Source organism: Frankliniella occidentalis, unplaced genomic scaffold (assembly GCF_000697945.3).
Source record: "Frankliniella occidentalis isolate FOCC.00 unplaced genomic scaffold, Focc_3.1 Scaffold32, whole genome shotgun sequence".
NCBI lineage: Eukaryota > Metazoa > Arthropoda > Insecta > Thysanoptera > Thripidae > Frankliniella > Frankliniella occidentalis.
In genome coordinates, this window is record NW_026267162.1 from 178,361 (window position 1) to 200,053 (window position 21,693).

Here is a 21,693-nt window from a genome sequence, read left to right on the forward strand (position 1 = left end):
GGGGGGGGAGGGGGCACCCACACGGCACACCGCACGGCGAAAGGCGGAAGGAGACTGCGGTGCCCCCTCCCCCCTCACACAATGCTTTCGCACCAGTAAGCTCATATTGGTGTCCATATTCCCCCTTTTCCAGGACGATGGGCGCGCTGGCGGGCGCGCGGGTCGCGGCGTTGGTGCTGCTGGCGGTGGCCTCCGCGGCCCGGGCCCAGGACGGGGCGGCGCCGGCGCGGCTCTTCCCGTCGCTGACCATCTCGGCGCCCAACAGCCCGTCCAGGGCGTGCGCGCGGCAGAGCCGCCAGCTGGACAGGGCGCTGGCCAACAGGACGCTGTGGGCCATGCACAGTGAGTACGCCGTCGTCGACGTTGGCCTCCCTCTGTCTCCCCTCGTGGACTCAGGCTTTGACCTCGAGTGTGCCCGTGTCCACCGCAGTGCTGGACGCCTCCGCGCTGGGGTCGTCGGGCGCGCTGGCGGGCTCCGTGTTCCAGCTCGGCGACTACGACCAGTGCCTGTCGGCGGGCGCCCCCTGGCCCGCGCAGTACTGCCTGGCCGGCGTGCACTACGACGTGCCGCACACGGGCGCGCTGCCCCTCCACCACCAGGAGTACGCCGCCAACGGGTCCGTGTGGGACAAGGTCCACGTGAGTATGTCCTCCCCGTCAGCCTCGCGGATGGTGGCCGCGTACGGCATCGTTGCCGACACACTGACACTCTGCTGTTTCCACTCCGTCAGTACAACGGCGCCGAGAACCACATGCGGCTGGACACGGTCACGTGGGGCTTGTGCGTGCCGTCCGGGTGCGACGCCGAGGACGTGCAGGGCGCCCTGGAGGCGCACCTGGCGGCCGCGCGCGACTCCCTGGCCAGGGCCTCCAACGTGTCGGTGGCCCACTGCACCGCGCCACTGCGCCGCATCTACGAGGCGGACGCCCTGGATGCCCTCTTCGGGTGAGTGTCTCATGGCCGCGCCTTCTAATCGGCGGACAGGACTGGAACGACCGCACCGCGGCGCGTGGCGGGTGCCGACACCGTCGTCGTGAGAAGCGGCACTCTGAGAGATGGACTTTGTTGCAGAGTGCTGGTGGGCGTGCTGGTGTCACTTGTGGCCGTGGGAACGCTGCTCGACCTGCAGGACCCGGACGTACCAAAGTTCGGCAAGGAGCAGGCCGCCCCCCTGGGTAAGTATAGAGACGGGCGCCCGTCCTGAAATCGCATGCACACAGCTGGGAACACCTCAAGAGAAACAGCCAGAAAATCGCATTGAACAACCCTTCACTGCATAGTGTCCGCACGCACCCCCGCTCACGACCTCCTCCTCCCGACATACAGGCCTCGGGCGCCGCATGCTGCTGTGCTTCTCGGCGCGCCGGTCGCTGCGCGCGCTGCTGGCGCCGGAGCCCCGGCCGGGCGGCCTCAACACGGAGCCCGTGTCGGGCGTGCGCTTCCTCAACATGCTGCTGCTCGTGTGCGCGCACCGCGTGCTCAACGTGTTCCGCGGCCCCGTCCACAACCACCTGGCCGTGGCGACGCGCGCCGTCGAGGACCTGTCGCTCACGGGCGTCATCCACGGCCAGCTGTTCGTGGACACGTGCTTCTACCTGGCCGGGCTGCTGCTCGCCCTGTACGAGCTCTACCGCCCCCAGCCGCAGGGCTTCGGCCGCTCGCTGCTACTGCGCTACATCAGGTGGAGCAGACTCGTGCCGCTGGCCGTTATCCCGAGAACAGCGCAAAGTCCGTCGTAATGATTCCCGTCGACATCCAGGTTGACGCCGACCTACGCCATCATCATCCTCTTCTACGCGTCCGCCTTCTACAAGACGGGCTCCGGGCCGCTGTGGGACATGATGATCGGCGTGGAGCGGGAGTCGTGCCGAAACTACTGGTGGACCAACCTGCTCTACATCAACAACTACGTGCCGACGGACACACTGGTAAGGAATGGAGCGATTGAGGAGGCTTCCGGGTAACCGTGTGCACGGACCTCACCCCTTGTCTCTCGCAGTGCGTGTTCCAGTCGTGGTCGCTGGCCGCCGACATGCACTACTTCATCTTCGGCATGCTGCTGCTGTCGCTGGTGCGCCGGCGCTACCGCTGGGGGGTGGCCGCGTTGGCCGCGCTCTTCGCCGTGTCCGTCGCGGTGCCGCTGGCGCTCACCGCCCTGCAGCGTTGGCCGGCCATGCTCATGTTCACGCCGAGGTCAGTAGTATTGCCCACATGAGTAACACACTACTTGCCTTGCTCGGTGTTCTTATTATTTTACGAATCTTCCGCCGCCATGTCTCTGTCGCAGCTTCCTCAGGGACATCCACCGCAGCCCCATGTTCCGCCTGGTGTACTCCGCCTCGCACAACCGGGCCTCGCCGTACCTCATGGGCATCGGCGCCGCGCTCGTGCTCCACAAGCTGCAGCAGCGGCAGTTCCGCTTCTCGGCGGTGAGTACTGCCCCACCCCCTCACCGCAGCACTTCACCTAATCGTGCACCTCGCCCTTCATCTTTGTCTCTCGCACTCTGTCCGCTCGCAGAGGTGGACGTGGACTATGGAGGTGGTCGCCGCCTCTGCCATGATGCCGGTGCTGTTCACCTCGGTCGTGTTCTACAACCCGGAGCACAAGTACGACGCCCTGGAGGCGGGCGTGTACGCCGCGACCGCTCCCATCGCCTGGACAATCGGCCTCGTCGCCGGGACCCTCAGCTCCTTGCTGGGCACAAAATGTGAGTTCCCGGTAACACGGCCAGGGGGGGGGGGGGTCAGGCATGTCATGGGCACCATTCATAAGTACGCCCGTCGTTTGCCGTTACGCACCTGCCAAAAGACAAACTCGACCTATAGTAGGCCTACAAGCTCTCATAGCGCCTGGTGGGTAGGCAACATCTTGCCTGCAGTGCAGGCGTGTACAGCGGTGTGGCCTACCCGGAGTCTCACAGGCGCTGAGCTCATGTCTCACACCTGACTAACTCCTCCTTATTTCCGCCCAGCCATCGTGAGGCTCACGACTACGCCCAGGCCTTTCCTCGTTCTGAGCAAGCTCACCTACTGCGTCTATCTGGTGCATTGGATCTACCAGATGTCCTTCACGGCCACTCTACGTGCGCCCTACCATCAGGAGGACTTTAAAATGGTACGTTCCGTCCTCGCCCACAAGGTCGTAGTTCCTTTAACCCACGGATACAGTGAGCGCCCCTTTTCCGTGTACTTTCAGATGCAGGAATCTGCGGGCGATATTCTGAACTCGTTCGTCTTGGCCTTCGTGCTGCACCTTGCGGTCGAGGCCCCCACCAGGACGCTGGCCAAGCTTCTGCTCTCGCCACAGAAGTAAGCTAAAACCATCGCAGCTTGTGTCGTTGGGTTGGGTATCCGGTGTTGTCCGAGACTGGCCGTTGACTGACCATTTCCTCAGGGGCGGCTCTCAGCGGTACGCCATGACGCGGAGCTCGGAGCAGCGGCCGTCCGTCGGCCCCGGGTCCGCTCCCCAGCACGTCCCGCGCGTCTCCGCGGACCCCAACGGGAACGTTGTCAAGACTGAAAACTAGATCTCACACACCGCTGCAAGCGCGCAGTGCGCCGGCGCCGCGGCGGTAGGCAACCCAACGCACGCCTGTGCGACGAGGTGGGGCGCGGAGTTTAATTTACTTTTACTTTCTTTGACTTGCGTGCATAAGCTCGAGAAAGGAAACACATAAATGTGTTTATGATTTTTTGTGATTTATATGCGGACGCTGATTAGTTAAATGGGTGCAAATGTGTACCACGCAAGTTTAACCAGTTGCGTCAGTGATCGTTCTCAGTACAAAAGTGGTGGTAGAGTTACCAATTTGTGTTTTGTTTTTCTGTGTACATTTTTTTTTTACAATACATTCTCGGTGTAGAAAGTGTAAACTGCTCTTGGGTGATATCTCAAAGCCATTGCTGGTGCGTCAAGGCCCGGAGTGGTGCGCGGCAGCGCCAGGCCAGACAGCACTACAGTACAGCCACACACAGCCTCACCATGACGAGGCGCGGCCGCGGCTCGCCGGCCCGCGGCTGGACGTGGCGTGGCGTGGTGGGCAGTGCGGGGCGGGGCGGGGTGGGGCTTAAGCCCGGAGGTTATATACGTGCGGCGAAAACTGATTCACCAAACGACTACTACTTTCTTTTTCGCAGAGCTTACAAACTAAACGATGATATTGTTTTCCGTATGTTTCCGCCTCTGACATGGGCATGATATGAGTGTTTGCTCGACCAAAAACATGAAAAAATAACATTATTAAAAAAATAATCAGATACAAAATTTGTATGCAGTTCTGTTTAACATTTGCCTTGCATACCCCCACGAAGAGGTGAGGAATGAAACGCCGAGTTGTTGGGTTTATTAAATATATTTCGATCCATCCGGACACCCCCGGTAGCGCAAATGCGCATTGTACGCGCTTTTGTTTAGCATTGAGTGCATTGGTGCATTTTGAATGCTCCGCAAAGGCGCGTAACGTGAAATGCAGAATTTACGCGGTTTAAGTAGTGCGCGTAAAATGCACCTTGTATGCGCGTAATAAAACAAAAGAAGATTGCAATCTGAATGTGAATTACAATCACAAGTCTCGACAATCGACATTCGACAAGCGCATACGCATTCGAAGTAGGAGGGAGACGTGAAGTGTTTTCTCCAAGTTATTTTCAAATTTAATGCAAACAAATAATTCATATTGAAAGTGCATAGAAAGCCATACGATGTACTCTGTAAGTATTTTCCGATTACACTTATAGAAAAATCTGTTTTCTAAATGGGACATAAAACTCTTGTATGGTATCGTTCAACATTGGGATCAACCTAGGTTCAACTTAACCTTTGCAACTCACGTTGGTTTTCTTGGGAAAAGTAAACAGCAAAATATTTGTGGGACAAACCTTGTTTAGTTTTGTTTGGGGGTGAGTATAAATTAAGGGGTCTATTGGTAATTGAGATAGTATTGACCTAAAAGTATATTATTTTGCTTTTAAAAAACTATTTTTGTACCTTAGTAGTCGATTCTTATGGGATTTAGCTTGCAACTAATTTATTTGTACTTGTTTGTAGTTAAACTGTATTTATTAAATCTGTTCATAATTTGCAGTCCTCTTACTTGCGGCGTAAGGCATCTCAACAGGCTCAAAAGGAAGCTCAAGGTTTGGAGCCTGAGAATGTGGACAATGAGGGTGGAAATGGTGGTGACGATTCTGATACTGGTGGTGATGGTGATGGCAGTGACATGAGTGAGAATCCTGATGAGGACATAAATGAAGATGGTGGTGAGGTGGACAATGACGAAAACAATGGCGAAGCAAACGATGGTGAAGAAAACAATATCGAAGAAAACAATGGTGAAGAAAACGAAGAAAATTGTGGTGATCATGGTGATGGACATGGTGGTGGTGGTGGTGGTGGTGGTGGTAATAATGAAGTTGACGGTGGTGACGAAGATGATGGTGATGGTGATGATGATGAAGATGATGGTGATCAAGATGATAGTGATGAAGATGATAGTGATGAAGATGATGATGACGGTGATGATGATGACGGTGATGATGATGACGATGATGATGATGACGATGATGATGACAATGGTGATGTCGACGGTGATGCTGCTGATGAGAATGATCTGAGAACAAAATTAGCAAAGTGGAGTATTGACTATGGTGTTACATTGTCTGCCACAAAAGCACTATTAGACATCCTTCGTGACCAACATCCAGAACTACCACACTCTGCAGAGACACTTCGACAAATCATAAAGAGGCGTTTACCTGTGAAGATGCTTGCTAACGGTCAATATGTGCATATTGGTTTTGGCAGATTGTTTGAATGCATTGATATCAATAAGATTGAAAACCAAGTAATTGAAGTTGACATTGACCTCGATGGTTTCCCTGTGTATAATAGCACAGGTACTGAATGTTGGCCAATTTTAGGTAGGTGCATATCTGGTGGAGCTGCAATACCTATTGTTATAGGTATATATTATGGTAAGGGTAAACCACGACCTTTGAATGATTTCCTGCAAGATCTGATCAATGATATACAAACATTAACTGCAGAGGGAGTAGTATTAAGGAACAGGCACTTTCAGTTTGTTATCCGATACATTTTGCTTGATGCTCCTGCTAGAGCTTACATTAAATGTTGCATGGGAAGTGGTTCCCATCATGGATGTGAAAAATGTGAGCAGGAGGGCTATAATATAAACAACTATACAGTATTCCAGACAGAATCTGGAAGACTAAGAACAGACGAGTCTTTCAGGCAGCAAACGGACCCTGATCATCATGATGGTGTATCGCCATTAACTGATATTGAGCAATTTGGGCTTGTATCCCAAATACCACTTGAACCCATGCATCTTGTAGAACATGGGGCAATCAAGAGGTTCTTCAACTTTGTACTTTCACAAGGCAATGTTAATGTACGAATGTCACCAGCCCAAAGAAATCTATTTGATGAATTGCTTATTGAAATGCAAGCTAACTTTCCCTGTGAATTTGGTCGTAAGCTTAGGTGTCTAGCTTTGAAAGCTAGATGGAAGGCTATTGAGTGGCGACATTTATTGCTTTATGTTGGTCCTATTTTATTTTCACAAGTTCTTCATGAAGAAGTATACCACTGTTTTCTACTGCTGCATACTGCTATTTTTATATTGAACCATGAAGTGCTCATACAGAATTTTCTTGATGAAGCCCAAACATATCTTGAAAATTTTGTGCCATATAGTGCAGAATTGTTTGGAGCGCATTTTGTAAGTTACAATATTCACAGTCTATTACATTTAGTTTCTGAAGTCCGCACAAAAGGCACTCTACCTTCCTTTAGTGCATATCCATTTGAAAATGAATTAAGACATATTAAAAAGTTGGTCAAATCTTCAGCAAGGCCTTTGCAACAGATCTGTAAGAGACTTGATGAAAAATACAAATTTAAGTGTATCAGAAGAAAAAAACAGAAGCAAGGTTTCATTATCCTCCATGACAACGGACCAGTTAATGGCCTTCAATATGTAGTTCATCAGTACAAGAAGTATGAAGGTGAAAAGTTTACAATTGGTATCTCCACACCTGACAACTGTGTGTGTTTTAGAGATGGTCGGATTGGCCTTGTTGATAATATAGTTGAGAGTGAGAGAGAAGATGGCTCAGTTTACCACGCAGTTACAAGACTTTTTACTGATTTGTCAAATTTATATGAATACCCCTTGGAGTCGAGGCTCTTGGGCATTTATGTCGTGGAGAACCTGGATCCACACCACACCGTTTTTGAGTGGCGTGATGTGAAACATAAATGTGTCCTCTTTCCTCATCGTGATGCTCATGTCTGCTTTCCCTTGGTACATTCAGTCATGGGGTGAGAATTGCTTGTTTTTTTCTGTTGTGGTGTTGATTTGCTAATGTTTTTTAACAACTTATACTTTGTGGTATTTAAACTGCATGTGCCAAAACTAATATCTTATTGCAACACTAGTATTTAATGATGTGTTCAAAATTGTTGTTGATTGATGAATTACTCGATTTATTAATTTTGTGTCCTATTTTAGGGAAGATTTTGCATAGTTGACTTCCTGGACCTTGAGGATGAAGGTGTGCTGCCCCAAACAGCTATTGTGCCTCAGTCGTGGCTTACTGATTGTGGCACTTCTAGTTACTGGCCACCAACCTACAAGGAATCATGCTTAAAAAAGCCACCTCAAGAGGACTGGTGCACCTTTCCTATCCTCCTCAGAGGATCCTACGGTAAGCTAGAAGTTATAACTTGTATGTTTTACGTCCTTCAAACATTTTTATTTCTACACCTTTACCTCTCTGTGTAGATTCCTTTGACGAAGCTAGGTCTCTCTTACCCAAAGCTGAGGCACAAAGCAACTTCGAAGATGATGACGTTGACAAGCTAGCCAAGCGACCCGTTAAAAGGCCGACTCGGTACCAAACAACAGATTCAGAGCCAGAGAGTTCGAAGAAACGTAAAGGTTTGTTAATTTTTAGACGTGCAGAAGTAGGTTTTTGCTATAGAAACAAAATGTAGAAACTTAATCCCTTTAATCATTTTTGTTTTCTAGGTTCAACTTTGGGAGCCAAGAAGACACCAGCCAAAAGTACTAAGCTTGCTGCTCCACCTGTTATTCGCAATAAGTGTTCTAAAGCTGTTAATGTATTACCAAAGCCTACCCTAACAAAGGCAAAGACTGCCACTGCCACAGTTGTTTCTGGAAATTTAAGCCACAAGCCTACTGTACCTATGAAACAATTGAACGCTTTGAAAAAGAACTCAACAGATGTGATCCAGGAGCTTGTTCAAGCTAAAACCACTTCATCAGCCTCTTCTCCTGCAAATGAAAGTCTCAGAGATGCAATCCAGAAGGCCCCTGCACTTCATTCGAGGCCAATTTCTCCTGCTGTTGTGCATGTGCAGACACATGAAGATGTAAGTGAGCCTCATCATCATGCTCAGGCAGGACACTACTCTGAATCAGAAGAACCAGAAGAACCAGAAGATGGTGTAATGGTCATGGGTGAGCTTTGCACTTTATTCCCAAACATGTGTTTATTGAATGATTGTTTAATATCTTAGACATTCAATGGTAGCTGGCTTTTATTTTGTTTTGCATGTAAAGTTATTCTCATTCCCCTTTTGTGGGCCTTGTTATGCAGATGATGTGAGACCAGAAGACTTGACTGTTGTGTCTAAGATGAACTCCAGTCATCCTTTCCGTAAAGGACACTCTCTCTCCAAGGAGCAGTCTGTTAATTCATTTCGTCCAAGTTTGTCTTGTTTGGCTTCAACTCCTTCCAGTGGTAAACATTTCTTGTCTTTATTTTCTGAAAAGCTTTCCATCAAGGGTACCCTGTGAGGGTCTTAAGTTTATGTTCAGTCTCAATGACTTACATTTTACTATTTTCTTCATAGATCATACTACAACAAAAGTTAATGATACCTCCAGAGGGGTTTTAAATAATCATGATCATGCCACACCCACAATGGTTCCACCTTCTAATTCTTCAAGTGCTGCTCTTCATCCCCAGTCAACAACGCAGAATCTTAACAGTAGTTCTACCGGTAACTATACTTTATACATCGAGTTTGATCTAGGTTGCTTCTGTTGACTAATCAAATATAATAATCATGCGTTTTGTTTTGTAAGGTACTGCTCAGCAAAAGTTTTTTCAATTAATCCTCAACAAAGTAAACAAGATTTTGCTGACTCAAAAGAATCATACACAGTTGCTGAATCGACTTGTAGCCCACTCTGGGATTGAGGGACCAACCACTCCTCGGCCTAGTGGCTGGCCTGAGAAACTTCCTCTACAGGATGAAGTACAATTTTTTGCCTGGGAAAGATTTTTGCGCTCCAACTCCAATTATGACTATGCTGTAAGCCTCTCCAAAATTTTACTCCAATTTATTCCTGTTGTTTTTGTCTGTTTAAAGACCAACATCAGTTTTGGCTCATAATTGATCAGTTTTTGTTTTGTACAGGTTAATTATTTTAGCAACGCTGTTTGTGATAAAACATTTGAAGCCTGTACTAGACAGATCCTAATTGAATTAATTTCAAAGAGCTTAAAGCATCACCTAAATTGGAAAGGGACAGAAAAGAAATATGGAATTAAGGATACGCGGACTGGCCAACTAGTTTTTGGTTTGTACTTTTAATTTTATGCCAAATTTCATGGTTTCTTTGAATTGAATTTTCATGTACAAGTTCATGAATTGCACTTTTCCCTATGTGTACAAGCTTATATATGTAATTAGTCCACATAACTAAGAGGTTTTTTTAAAGGTGTCATGAGGATATTTCTGTTTTGCAGAGGCTGTAAAGAGACACTTCAAGGATGTGGTCAAGGGGAAAGTTGGGACAGAAATATCAAAATGGCTCCGTAATAACCTGAGAGCTAAATCAGCAGTCCCAGAAGATGAGGAGGCAGAGACAAGCGGTGTTGACATGGACATTAATAACAATGAAACTGGTAGTTCCAATGACGAAGAGGATGACACCGATGGTTAATGATCAATTCTTACCTTAAATGTCTTCATATGGTTTATGTGACATTACATTATAATGTATATCAAATATGGTTGAATGGCAATGAACAAATGACAATGAGAGTGGACATGATGAAACCAATTGTTAAATGATTATTATTTTAGTTTCTTTACATGGTTTATGTGGCATTACATTGTTATGTATATTTAATATACATAAGACAATGTTTACTCAGTTACCAAAAAATAAATATTATTTTCCTTACTTCTGCAATTATTATTTTCCCGCGGAATTGTTTTGATGTGGTTTACAAGTTATGTATTTATGCATCACACGCAGTATTTTAGCGGAAAGGCGCTTATAGATCACCTATCGGCGTGTTTTTTTCAGGCGCATGGAAAATGCGCTTTTAATGTGATGTTAAGATGCATTACAAAAGCGCTTTTGTAATGCGCTGGAAATGTATCACGAATGTGTTACCTTTTATGCGCATTTTGACGCGCATTTGAAAAGCGCGCGTAATGCTCTTACTTAAGCGCGTATGGTGCGCGTACAATGCGCATTTGCGCTACCGGGGACGTCGCAAGCCATTTCGGACATAAAGAAATGACGATGGAAAATAACAGTATTTGCGGGCGGGAAGTTTACCACCGGCGCCCTTATCACAGATCACACAGGGCAGGTAGCCCGTTCGCTTACATCACCAGCACCGCTAGGGCGCGCTAGGGGGACCACACCCCGCGCTGTGGTCGCCGAAAAGGTCGCGGACCAAAGCCGCGAACAGTCTCGGCGGCCCTTCCGAACAGCGCGCGGGCCATGCCGTGCCCTCGCTGGCCAGGTGCGATACTAGTCATTCATATTCTGTGAATTCGTTCGGAACCGTGTCTAGAAGCGGGGAGGGCCGTACTCGGTGGAGGGGGCACCGAACTCGGCGACGGGTGGTGCGAGACCAGCTGGAGGCGCGGACTGGGCCAGGGTGGCGCGCGAGAACACGATGGGGGCGCGCGCCGCGGGGGCAGGGGCGGAGTATTGGACGACGGGGGCGGGGGCGAGGGCGTACTCCACAGGGGCAGCGGCGAACTCAACGGGCGCGCCGTACTCTTCGGACTTGACGTCGGCGATGGTGCGAGCGATGTTGGCGGCGGCGTCGGTTGCGAAGGACACTGCTCGGGCCACTCCGGTGGCCACGTGGTTCACGTGGCCGGCCACCTTGCCGACGACGTGGTCCACGATGGCCTTGCCGAAGCCCGGGAAGGGCACCACTGGGATGGGCCGCACGCCGGGGACGACGCGCAGCACGGGGGCGGCGGCGAAGGCGGGGGCGGCAGCAAAGGCAGGGGCGGGGGCGGCGGCGTACGACACGACGGGGGCGGGGCTGAAGGAGGCCGCTGGGGCGGACGCAGGCGGGCCGTAGGAAGTGGACAGGCCGTCGCCGGCCGCGAGGGCGGCGCAGCTAGCGAGCACGACGATCAGCTGGGGGAGGAGGAAGCGGAGCGGCGATGAGCGACACAAGGCAGGGCAACAGCACCTCCCAGCTCGGCACAACAGACGCAAACTCACCAGTCCGTTCATGGTGTCGGCGGCGGCGAATGGGTCGACAGAAGTGAGCGCTCGGCGCGACCCCCAAAGCTTTATAGGGGGGGCGGGTCCGGGGAGGCTTCCGGTGTTTTGGGGCGCGGCGAGGCAGTCGCGGTGGTGGAGGTGGGCGGACGTGCTGGTGACGAACGGGGCTCGCAGCCTCGCACGCCGCCGGCACAGACTGCCCCGCCAGCCGGACCCACCAGCCAGATCTGCCGCGATACAGACGCACTGGGGCTGATCCGGCCCCGTCTGTGCATGTGCACACAAAGCCGTCCAACTACGCCTCTGAGCCGTAGGGGGTAAAAGTTGAGAGGGGAGAGGGGGGGGGGGCTACTTTTCACGTCCGTTTGTGCGTGGGCGACAGCGGGGCTTGTTGTACGCTAGAGATACGAGCGCGTTCCACCGGACAGTCTAAATACTCCGTGATGTGGTTTTGATGAGTGGGGTTATTCAGAGGTTCAGAGATAACATATGGTCCAGACAGCGGGCAGACGGCCGAACGAGGTGCAAACAGCATCAACGACGGGCGAGAGAGTCAGTCGTGTGTGTCTCTTTTGACACTCGGTAAATAATAATAAAAAGCGGGGAATTCATCGGATATTTTGTTTTACTTTCACCAAATTTCACACTATTACTGCTGGAAAGCACCATCATACCATAAACACATATAACATAGAAATTTCAATCAGCTTTCAAAAAGTAATAATGCTAATTTTAGGTGTTCTTGTTTTCTTGAAACTGTCTAAAGCAAAAATCTAAAAACCAGAGGTGTTTTTAAAGCAAACAATATTTTTTACAATGAACCCAGCAAGTTTATAATGACTACAAAAATAATCTGATGCATAAATGTAACTTGCAGCTACACTATGCTGCACTTACATCAGACTATTTTTTAGTGAAAACCTATGACTTACATCAACTTTGGTAAGCATTTCAATTACATAGTTAGAAGAAAACTTGTTAAAAAGCAGAACTAAGTTCATTGAGACATCCCTTTTTGAAAAAAAAGGATATAACTTAGATTCATTGAGTAGAGAGTATAGATCAATTGTTTAGAAAAAAATGTAAAAAGACAAAAACTTAAATTTTGCTAATTTGAATACATTCAAAATTACTGGACTGAATTGATATTATTAAGTCTTTGGTCATCATCAGTTCTTACAGGAAGTACTCCATTATAAGACACTAAAAATACTCTATTGTACATGGATAAAATGATTTAAGAGATATAATGATTGAATGGATGAATTATCCATTTAAAAAACAAACAATAAAAAAACATCCAGTGTGCGTTTTTAACAGTGCTGTCACACATTGACACAGCTTATCAGCTCAGTAGGTAACATCTGATCCCAGAAAGAGATACTAGAACATTGAGATACAAATCAATAAAATAAATACCTAATGTCATGTTCATTGAGAGGGCACTCAAACTGCTTCTTTATTCACATCCACTTCTACTTTCACACATTTAAAGTAAAACTTTGCTAGAAAGATAGAGAGTGTACGCTGAAAACAACCTACCTCCCTGACTACTGGGAAAGGGTGAGAATAAGAACATAAAATTGGAGATTACACTGACTAACACACCTCACTAACTTGGGATAAGCGTGAATAAAATACCATATAAGAAGTAATGATAGCAGTCATAAGGTGACAAAGACCTCAAAAGAATTATGATTATTAATTAATTAATAAAGAATCTTACAGCTATTTCACAATCACAAAATATGAAATCACAATAAAGTACTGTATATAAAAAGTATCACCTCACTGCATCAGATCTATCAATGTAATGAGTAAAACACTATTTTATAGGGTTTACTTCCATTTGAATTGTTGATAAGGTATCCCCAAACTCAACAGTCCATTTTATTGCTTGGCTGTGGTTGTTGGCGTTGTAGTTTTACTTCTGTCTCAAGAGAGTTCACAGCTTCAAGAACTTGCAGCAGACTATTCAACAACCCAGAGAGAGCAGCACGGAGCTCTTGTTCAGTCCTTGTTGTGACGTACAAATCTGAAAGAGTGTTGAAATAAAAATGTAATAACTATAGCTGACAGGGAAAAAATGAATTTTTTGGGGGGGTATTTCATAATGCTCACCCGACTTATCATGGGAGATGTGTTTACAATACATAATGAGAATGCTGATAACATCATCCTCCTCCAAACATCCTGGTACCACTTCACTTCCCCATAGTCCACTGAAAAATTTCATGTTAGTTAGAGGCAAATACTTCATGAATACACTAATCGAAAAGCAATAGGGGAAAAAAAGGTAAAAGTAAAAACATACCGATTTTGCTTTGCCCAGCTTAAGGCAGCAGTCCACCGTGACTCCTGAAGTAAATGCATAAGAGTACTTTCTGCATTCCCACCCATTAGAGCAATTCCTCCTTCAGGGGGAGGGGTAGGTGTAGCTGACGGACTTAAAGATGGAGTGGCGGTTGGAGTGTGCTGTTCTCCTTCTACATTGTCCTCTAAAGCAGTCTTTAGTTGAATTACCTCACTTGAAATATCTTGGAGCTGCAAGTATACATTGATACATTAGAGTAATAAGATAGATAGATAAACAGTAAAGTTACCATGGGTGAATCCCTGGAAAAGGTGCAAGTTCTGAATAACAAACCTGATTCGTTTCAGCAGCAGTAGTTAATGCTCCCACCATTCTGTTTGCGGCTTCCAAGACCATAACAAGTTGGAAATGAAGTTTGTATAGAGCTCTACCTAAATCCAGGACCAATTCACCACTGCTAGTTAGAAGTCCTCCAGATTCACCCAGTAGCTCAAGCTTTGCACTAGCGCGTACTGCATCAACACACTGTAAGAACATAAAGAGAACAGTCAACTTTTCCTATTGCCTTGGTTGGGTAATTGTTATTGATACAACTTGAAAAGCATTTACCTCGGCCAAATGATCCTTCCTATCCAAAAATGTGTCTAGATGCTCTTGAACCTCTAAGGAGCCAAACCGAAGAGCCTCTGTGAGACGAGAACTGTCCAGAACTTCAGGAGCAAACCAAACTAATGGTGCAATTGCACGAGCATCAAGTTGGTCACATAGAGACAACAAATGAGCGCGGAGGTCGGATCCAGCTGAATCACGTTCAAGATACAGGCATGCTTCATGTGTCAGCTGAACAGCTTTGCTGCTAACATCCTAAAATGGAGTGTCACCAATAGATTAGAATCTGGTTGTAAAAATCGACTGTATGATTCAACTAAACTAAATATAGATATCCATTGAAAACATACTCGAACAAGGCGATGCAACAGGTAAAACAGTTCAAGTGGAGAAGCTGGTACTTTGCACAAAAGACCTTGAATATGCCTTCGCCATGCCTCTTCAGTGTCATCACGTAGTATTGGACGGAAAGTCATCAACGCTGACAAGTTTGGTGAAGCATTACAGGGTGTTACATCACCCAGATCCCCTGCACTTGATCCACTAGGCACAAAAAAAACATTGTTAACCAAGAGTACAAAAAAATATTGTTCTTATCTCTATGTAAGTCAATGTTCAAAACAAATCACCTAGTATCTGATCTATTGTCTGAACGCCTTCGATGCTGAAGACTGAGAGAAGATGGTGGAAATAGAACAACACTTCCTCCAGAGGAACTGCCTCCAAGCTCAGGTGCCATGGCCACTTCATCCAAAGGTGACTCTGATCCCACTTCATCATCTGATGATTCTTCCAAAACATTTCTCTGCAAAATTTGAAAGGTCAATATAATGTTTATACAGGGCATATTTGATTGAGTTTCACAATATTTTGAAAGAAATAGATAAAAACCTTATTCCTTTTACTGAGGACAGGCGTCTTTTCACTGAGACTTTCTTCTAACTGACGTAGACTCTGTTCTCCCTCTGTTTCACCTTCGCTGAGTGGTCGCCGCCGAACTCCCCAGTTGAAATTATCTGTACTCTCTCCCTGTGAAAATACACACACATTATGATAACTAACCAAGGGGCACAACAAAATATTATGGATAAAAAGTAAAGTAACAACTTACCTCAACACTTTCACTCTCATATTCAAGGAAGTCAAAGTCTTTGAATACTCCAAACTGTTCAGTGCCAGCACCATCATCCCTCCGAGATCCACCAGAGAGATCATTGTTTGGACCAGACATCTCTTCAGTGGACGATGCCATGCTGGATTGTCTCTCCATTAAATCAGAGCTCTGACTAAATATTACCTGTAGATCGAAAATTTTGTCATGAGAAATGTCAGTTTAAAATTAGATTTGACGAGATGTCATTAGCTACACATTTGGCACAACACTGCACAAGACATAGGTATTTTAAATGGATATTAGGATTTAGAAGCTGAGAGACATAAAAAGGAATGTACTGTACAAGGATCCCAGTAGAGAAATTACACCAAACGATTATGTAATGAGCCACATCAACCATGGTGTTCGGATATGAAGAAATATGATAATAGCACTGACATGATATGTGATGTGCACTCGCCAAAAAAAAAGCACAATATGAAACCAAACATGCCGCTTTGCTTGCTTGAGCTGTACAATTTTTTTTTTAAGTATATATATTAAGCAAACTGATGTATTTCTGGTTGATCACTAAAGCTTTTTTGAGTGCACAGCGTGATACTTGAAAAAATAGAATATTGCGGATTCAGTGGAGTCTTAGGCTGTATAAATGATCAGATTTTAAAACTCTTGGAAGTCAGCACACGTTTTGGGTAGTTGATGTGAATAAAACTTTTCCACAGAAAGTGGAGCAACATGAAAAGCTTGATGGGTGAGAACAACCGTAGAAAGCTATGTGTAGGGAGAGGTACAGCGACATTGCAAGAGTTACCTTGTGGTATGAGAATATTAAACCATCCTGAACAAACCAAGAGGAAAAGTATAAGGAGAGGAGTCAGTTCCAAACAGACGATTTGAATGAAAATATTTTAAAGATATGCATGGAATATTAGATAGATAAATTTAAAAGATTTTCTTTTTAAAGACTAGATTTTCATAAGTTAACTCATGATGATTCAAAATTTACAAATTTCTTACCGATGGACTCTTTGGAAGGCCCACTCGTTGTCCACAAGTTGTTAAGAGGTTGACAAGACATTCCCTCACACGACCCTAAAATGGAATATGGTCATTACAGATTTTCTATTAGAGATTTTTTTAAAAACAAACAAATAGTTTTGTGTAGGATTTACTTGTGACATCCATGGTCTCTTCCAGCCAGCTATATTTGTGCTATCTGCAGGAGATAATGATACAGAACGCCTAGGTGAGAGAGCAGAACTGCCTGGTGTCGCACCGCTGGCATGAGTTGGACCTGGTAAGGCACTTAGAGCAACAGCTGTACTTGTAGTGCTGGCGGTGCTTCCAGTACTTGGTACTGTCCCTGCTGCACTTGATGCAGTTGTTGAAGTGGTAGAAACAACAGATGAACTAGGTGCAGCAGCATCTTTCTCATCCACTTTGCTCACTTGGCGACGACCAATCAATGGGGTTTGCGACAGGTCAAATGTGAACTCCATTGTACGTCCTAAAAAATCATTAGTTGGGCAAAATACATTTTTAAGATTCCATACCACAAATGAGAATGAACAGAAAGGAAGGCAAACAAACCTGGTAATTCTTTTTTGGTAAAGAGCTCATTATCAGTGAAAGATGGGTGGGGTGAAGACATGCTGGATTCCCAATGAGAAGAATGTGTTGCTGTAGGTGGAGCCACTAGAGTGGAGGACCGTGTCACAACCAACTTCAGAATCTTCAGAGCTTCACGCCAATGTGGTCCCTAAAAGAACAAAGTTTTCTTAGAGTTTCTTCAACAATGAGGCATGTACAATTGGAACTGAAGACACCTTCAATTAAATTTCAGATAGAAAACATGTTTTGTTTTTTTTGTACCTCAACATATTTGTGAATAACCCTGAGCAAGTCCCCATTGATGGGCTGCGCTGCTGCAGCAGCTAAGTCCACATAGTGGAGCATGCAATGAATAATACTCAAAACAGAAAGTTGAACAGAGGAGGGGCCTTTTTCCAAAACCTTCAAGAAAGAAGACATTACAAAATTAATTATTTTAAAAATTTAGGTTGTTTAAGATATAATTCTGAAATGTTAAAACTTAATTTACCTCTACTAAAAATGCAAGCATATTTAGACCAAGGTGGGCATATGTGTCATATAGATACTTGACAACACATTTTGTCCACTGGAAGCTCTCTTTACTGAAGGTACGTCGACTATACAGGGTCATAACAGTTGCAAGATTTTCTAATTTCTTACTTTTATCAGTGGATGCCTAAAAGAAAAAATAAAATGTTAAAAAACGTGATATGCACAAAAATCAAGCACATAAAAATATTCCTAGTTTGAAAGGTTTTTGTACCTGGGCTATATTTTCAGCACTCATAATGCAAAGCTCATTTGCATCTTCATAATGCAGCAACAGGTATGGTAACATAGCTATGACATTCATGGGGAATGCCAGGCTTTGAGTAGGATCAACTACAGGTAAATCCAACAAAAGAGTAAATTGAGGAAGAAGACTCATCACAGAATCATATGTGTTAGGATTAGTAGAGCCCTGCAGAGCAATTGAAAGAAAATTAGATATTTAATAAGTATAAAGAAAAACTTAGAATAAAACATCTATCTTCTTTACTAAATGCAAACCTTGAGTAGAAGAGCATGTACTCCGGGGAAATTATTCCACCGTAATTGTGCCTGTAATTTTTCCACTTTATCCCGAGCATCAGGCCGATCTAGAGGGAGGCGATGCAGAACTCGACTGAGCAGCCTTAGAGCCAAAAGGAATTCATGTTCGAAGTCTGATTCTAAGAGGGATACTGCCAACCAGAAGAGCTGGGCTAAAATAGTCATCTTATCATCCTGAAAAATGATTAAAATGCTGCAGTTCAAAAACTGAAAGATGGTGCATGAAAAAGATGTTAAAGAAACCAAAGTTTTACCAGTGAGGCACTGTCCCCGAGAAGCTTAAGTGACTGAGCAGACCGAGAACGGCAAAGATTTGTTGAATGATATTTGCTTCCTAGTCCAGCACAGACGGCTGAGCGAGATTCAAGCTCGGACATCACTCTTCCCCGCATTTCTGAGATGATACAAAGTGAAACATTTTAGGTAATTATGAATAAAGCATAAAGTAACAACAAACTTTAAACAAATACAATAAGTTTTCTAACCTTTGTTGTCATTAGCAGGTGACTGCATAGATTTACGCATATTGTAGGACACAGAGTAACTAGTGCTTCTTGTATGACCACTCGTTCCCATACTACAAGTGAGTGGACTGTTTCCATTTCCAAAAAGACCAGTTGCACCGCCTCCTGGACTCCGTTTTCCACCAGCTGTGACAACTGAAGTTTCTTTGTTGTTCAGATTTGGAGTAGATTTAAAAATCTCTTTCATAAAATCAAGAGGACGGAAGTCTGATTCCAGAGAATCTACTGCAGACTCTAAGGTCAACAGCAACTCGGTAACATAACCCTGGAACAATGTGATAAATAATAATTGCCGAAGATTTGAGAGCAGTCATTTACCACACTTTTCTCAACTTACTTGCATATCTTCTCCTTGCTCAGCAACTGTTTCTACAAGGCGTGATAGAATGTCAGAGAGCATTCTTGAGTTAATTGGAACTCTCAAGGCTCTAAACAACTGTAAAGATATTAGGGAAAAAATGACATGAATTAGTTTTTATACTTCAGAGACCACAAGTTGTATACAGAAACACAGCCAGGAGCGAGCTTTTCTGAGGAGATGTTGCTGCAGTGGTGGATCGGCTACCTGCTTCCGAGGGTCCACGCAAAGGGATAGGCGGGACCCAGACGGCCCAAGTGTTGTGGCGGTAGCTGAGGAGGTAGTAGTGCAGAAGAGCTCCCATTAGAAAAGCTCGCTCCTAGTTGTGTCTCCCTATAATTCCGTACAGAATGATAACAATTAAAGGAGAACTTACTTGAAGTGATCTACCAGCATAGTGTCGTGAGGAGCATGATAATCCTAACTGCAGTGCAGTTTGTGCCCATCGCTCACTTATCAGAGCTTGAGGCAAGGAATCTCTAAAGACCCTCAAGACATGTTGCAGGAAAATATCTAATTGTTCCACAGAATGCACTGACCATACTTTTGCAGTAATATCCTCGTAGTTCCACAATGGTTGATTTTGTCTAGAAATTTAAATACAGCGTTGGTAAATTTCTAACAACACTTTGAGTAAAAATTGACTAATCTTGACTTACCTTGAGGCTAGAAAATCTACAAGTGACTTTATTACATCTTGTATAGGCATATTTGGACCTGGGAGAGGCTTTGGGCTAGTCCATGCAGAACTGTCCTCTGCAATCACAATAACTGGACCAACAGAGCTCACAGGAACCACAGTGTTTACGGTGCTCACTGACATGATGGGTCCAACTATTGAGACTGTTTTTGTATTATCTGCAGGAAAGAAAAGGCATTGAGTTCGCCGGAATGGAATATCATTCACAGTGTTAGGAATGTGGGATTTCAAAGACCTGTGCTACTGGATGTGGTTGTGGTTGCATTGATGCCCCCCGGTGCGAGCCCTGTAGTTGTCGATACCACAATGGGACCCTGCATGTAGCTGTCAAACTCGGCGTCGGGCTCTGGAACAAAGAAACAGACAAATACGTCAGTCGATTGGTCTGCCCGAACAGGCCCTGCCTCTGACAGTTGAGTTTGCGCACCCGTGAAGTTGTGCCGGTGGATGGGGAGCTGCGGCTTCGGGACGCCCAGGGCGAGCTGCTGCGTCTTGGCGGCGAGGAGGATCCTGGCCACCGTCAGGTGGTCGCAGTGCTCGGCCAAGACGACGAGCAGGTTGAGCAGCAGCTGCTTGCAGTGCTCGTGCACGAGGGCGCGCGAGTGGTCCAGCCCCAGGAACAGCATGTGCAGCATGAGGGGCACGTGCACGGACCAGTCCACCTCCACGCCGTCCACCACGATGTCCGTGAGCAGCATCACCGCCAGGTTGCACCTGAGCACGAGAGGGAGGCCATTGAGGTCGACGCCCATGACGGCGGCGCGCCTTTCACCCTCGCGGGCGGCGCGGACCTACCGGTGGAAGCCGCTGCTTGGCTGGGTGCAGTCCGGGAGGAACTCGGTGAGCGGCGCGAAGTAGCCGCCGTACTCGGGCATGGGCAGCGGGTGCGGCTGCGGGATGTCGTACTTGTTCACGTTCCTCGAGAGCGTGTACGTGTCCTCGGGCTGCTCGGACTGCTCGGGCTGCTCGACGGTCGGCGGGACTCCTTCGTCGGGCAGGGTCGCCGGCCCGGAGGCCGTCCTGCCTTTCTCGGGCCGCGGCCGCAGAGCAGAGTCGGACTTGGCGGTCCTGCAACAGACACAACAACAACGATGCTCACAAAGGCCCTCGCCTTCTCGGCCGCCCCGAGCCCTCGCCTCCGCTACGTTACGCACCCGGTGCAGCAAGACTTGGCGGGGTCCTCGCCGCTGTGCCGCTTGGTGTGGATGGTGCCCTTCTCGTGCGCGGGCGGCGCCTCGGCGGGCTGCTCGGCCGAGTGCGAGGACGCCTTGCGCACGGACGTGAGCCGGAAGAAGGGCGGCGTCTCGGTGCGCTCGATGAGCCACGAGAGCGTCTCCACCGTCTGCAGCTCGGTGGTCATCTCGTCCATGAGGCGGTCGGGGCGCGCCCGCGCCAGGTGCAGCGCCACGCGCTTGGCCTGCAACGACAACAACAGCACCGTCACGTCCCGTCACGCCAAAGGCCGTCACGGCCGAGCTGGGCTCAGTCACGGCCCCCACCCCACCCCCGTCCTCGACGCCGTTGAGCCGGGCGTCCGGTAATCATTTCGGATTACGCCGCTCGCACGCATAACGACGGTCTGCTCTGCTATGGCGATCCCCTTCCAAAATCAATTACCCGGCCAGCGTGGCGGTGCGCGTCACGGCACACACATCGCACTGTGATAAGAAGAATCGAAACCGATAAACATGGACAACACACAGTTTTTATTAAATGCAAGAAATTAGGGACAGTTTATTTTTTTCACCCAGAGCAGTAGACATTTCTAAGTGGATCGCCGCTGATTGACCTGACGTAGTTTCTATTCTACATCCATGCGTAAGAGGTGTAGGAGGGGGGGGGGGGG

The 21,693-nt window shown here is 47.0% G+C and overlaps 2 protein-coding genes across 5 annotated transcripts in view; one reads left to right on the forward strand and one right to left on the reverse strand.

Annotated features, from left to right (window-relative positions):
* The window catches only part of LOC113217998 (nose resistant to fluoxetine protein 6-like), a 22,365-nt gene extending 12,121 nt beyond the window's left edge, over nt 1–10,244 (forward strand). The window contains exons 2-15 of one of the 3 annotated variants that reach the window (XM_026438118.2): nt 134–342; nt 431–639; nt 732–946; nt 1,073–1,176; nt 1,328–1,682; nt 1,761–1,929; nt 2,001–2,194; nt 2,289–2,430; nt 2,522–2,711; nt 2,976–3,118; nt 3,200–3,312; nt 3,398–4,713; nt 5,088–5,139; nt 7,536–7,613. In XM_026438118.2, the coding sequence (XP_026293903.1) occupies nt 138–342; nt 431–639; nt 732–946; nt 1,073–1,176; nt 1,328–1,682; nt 1,761–1,929; nt 2,001–2,194; nt 2,289–2,430; nt 2,522–2,711; nt 2,976–3,118; nt 3,200–3,312; nt 3,398–3,530 (2,172 nt within the window). In that variant the 5' untranslated portion in view covers nt 134–137 and the 3' untranslated portion in view covers nt 3,531–4,713; nt 5,088–5,139; nt 7,536–7,613. The other 2 variants (XM_026438119.2, XM_052265917.1) reach the window with 2 other exon arrangements.
* A 1,906-nt stretch (nt 10,245–12,150) lies between these two features.
* LOC113218005 (protein furry) overlaps nt 12,151–21,693 on the reverse strand; it is a 14,319-nt gene continuing 4,776 nt past the window's right edge. The window contains exons 2-27 of one of the 2 annotated variants that reach the window (XM_052265919.1): nt 21,002–21,264; nt 20,643–20,915; nt 20,275–20,561; nt 20,083–20,193; nt 19,807–20,005; nt 19,524–19,734; nt 19,127–19,225; nt 18,751–19,054; nt 18,520–18,659; nt 18,224–18,439; nt 17,937–18,134; nt 17,682–17,849; nt 17,453–17,593; nt 17,171–17,339; nt 16,753–17,087; nt 16,598–16,672; nt 16,392–16,418; nt 15,578–15,763; nt 15,358–15,495; nt 15,096–15,271; nt 14,817–15,009; nt 14,467–14,721; nt 14,191–14,382; nt 13,858–14,087; nt 13,665–13,765; nt 12,151–13,578 (exon numbers count right to left, since the gene is read on the reverse strand). In XM_052265919.1, coding sequence (XP_052121879.1) covers nt 13,421–13,578; nt 13,665–13,765; nt 13,858–14,087; nt 14,191–14,382; nt 14,467–14,721; nt 14,817–15,009; nt 15,096–15,271; nt 15,358–15,495; nt 15,578–15,763; nt 16,392–16,418; nt 16,598–16,672; nt 16,753–17,087; nt 17,171–17,339; nt 17,453–17,593; nt 17,682–17,849; nt 17,937–18,134; nt 18,224–18,439; nt 18,520–18,659; nt 18,751–19,054; nt 19,127–19,225; nt 19,524–19,734; nt 19,807–20,005; nt 20,083–20,193; nt 20,275–20,561; nt 20,643–20,915; nt 21,002–21,264 — 4,845 coding nt within the window. In that variant the 3' untranslated portion in view covers nt 12,151–13,420. The remainder of the gene's footprint in view (nt 13,579–13,664; nt 13,766–13,857; nt 14,088–14,190; nt 14,383–14,466; nt 14,722–14,816; nt 15,010–15,095; nt 15,272–15,357; nt 15,496–15,577; nt 15,764–16,391; nt 16,419–16,597; nt 16,673–16,752; nt 17,088–17,170; nt 17,340–17,452; nt 17,594–17,681; nt 17,850–17,936; nt 18,135–18,223; nt 18,440–18,519; nt 18,660–18,750; nt 19,055–19,126; nt 19,226–19,523; nt 19,735–19,806; nt 20,006–20,082; nt 20,194–20,274; nt 20,562–20,642; nt 20,916–21,001; nt 21,265–21,693) is intronic. The other variant, XM_052265920.1, reaches the window with a different exon arrangement.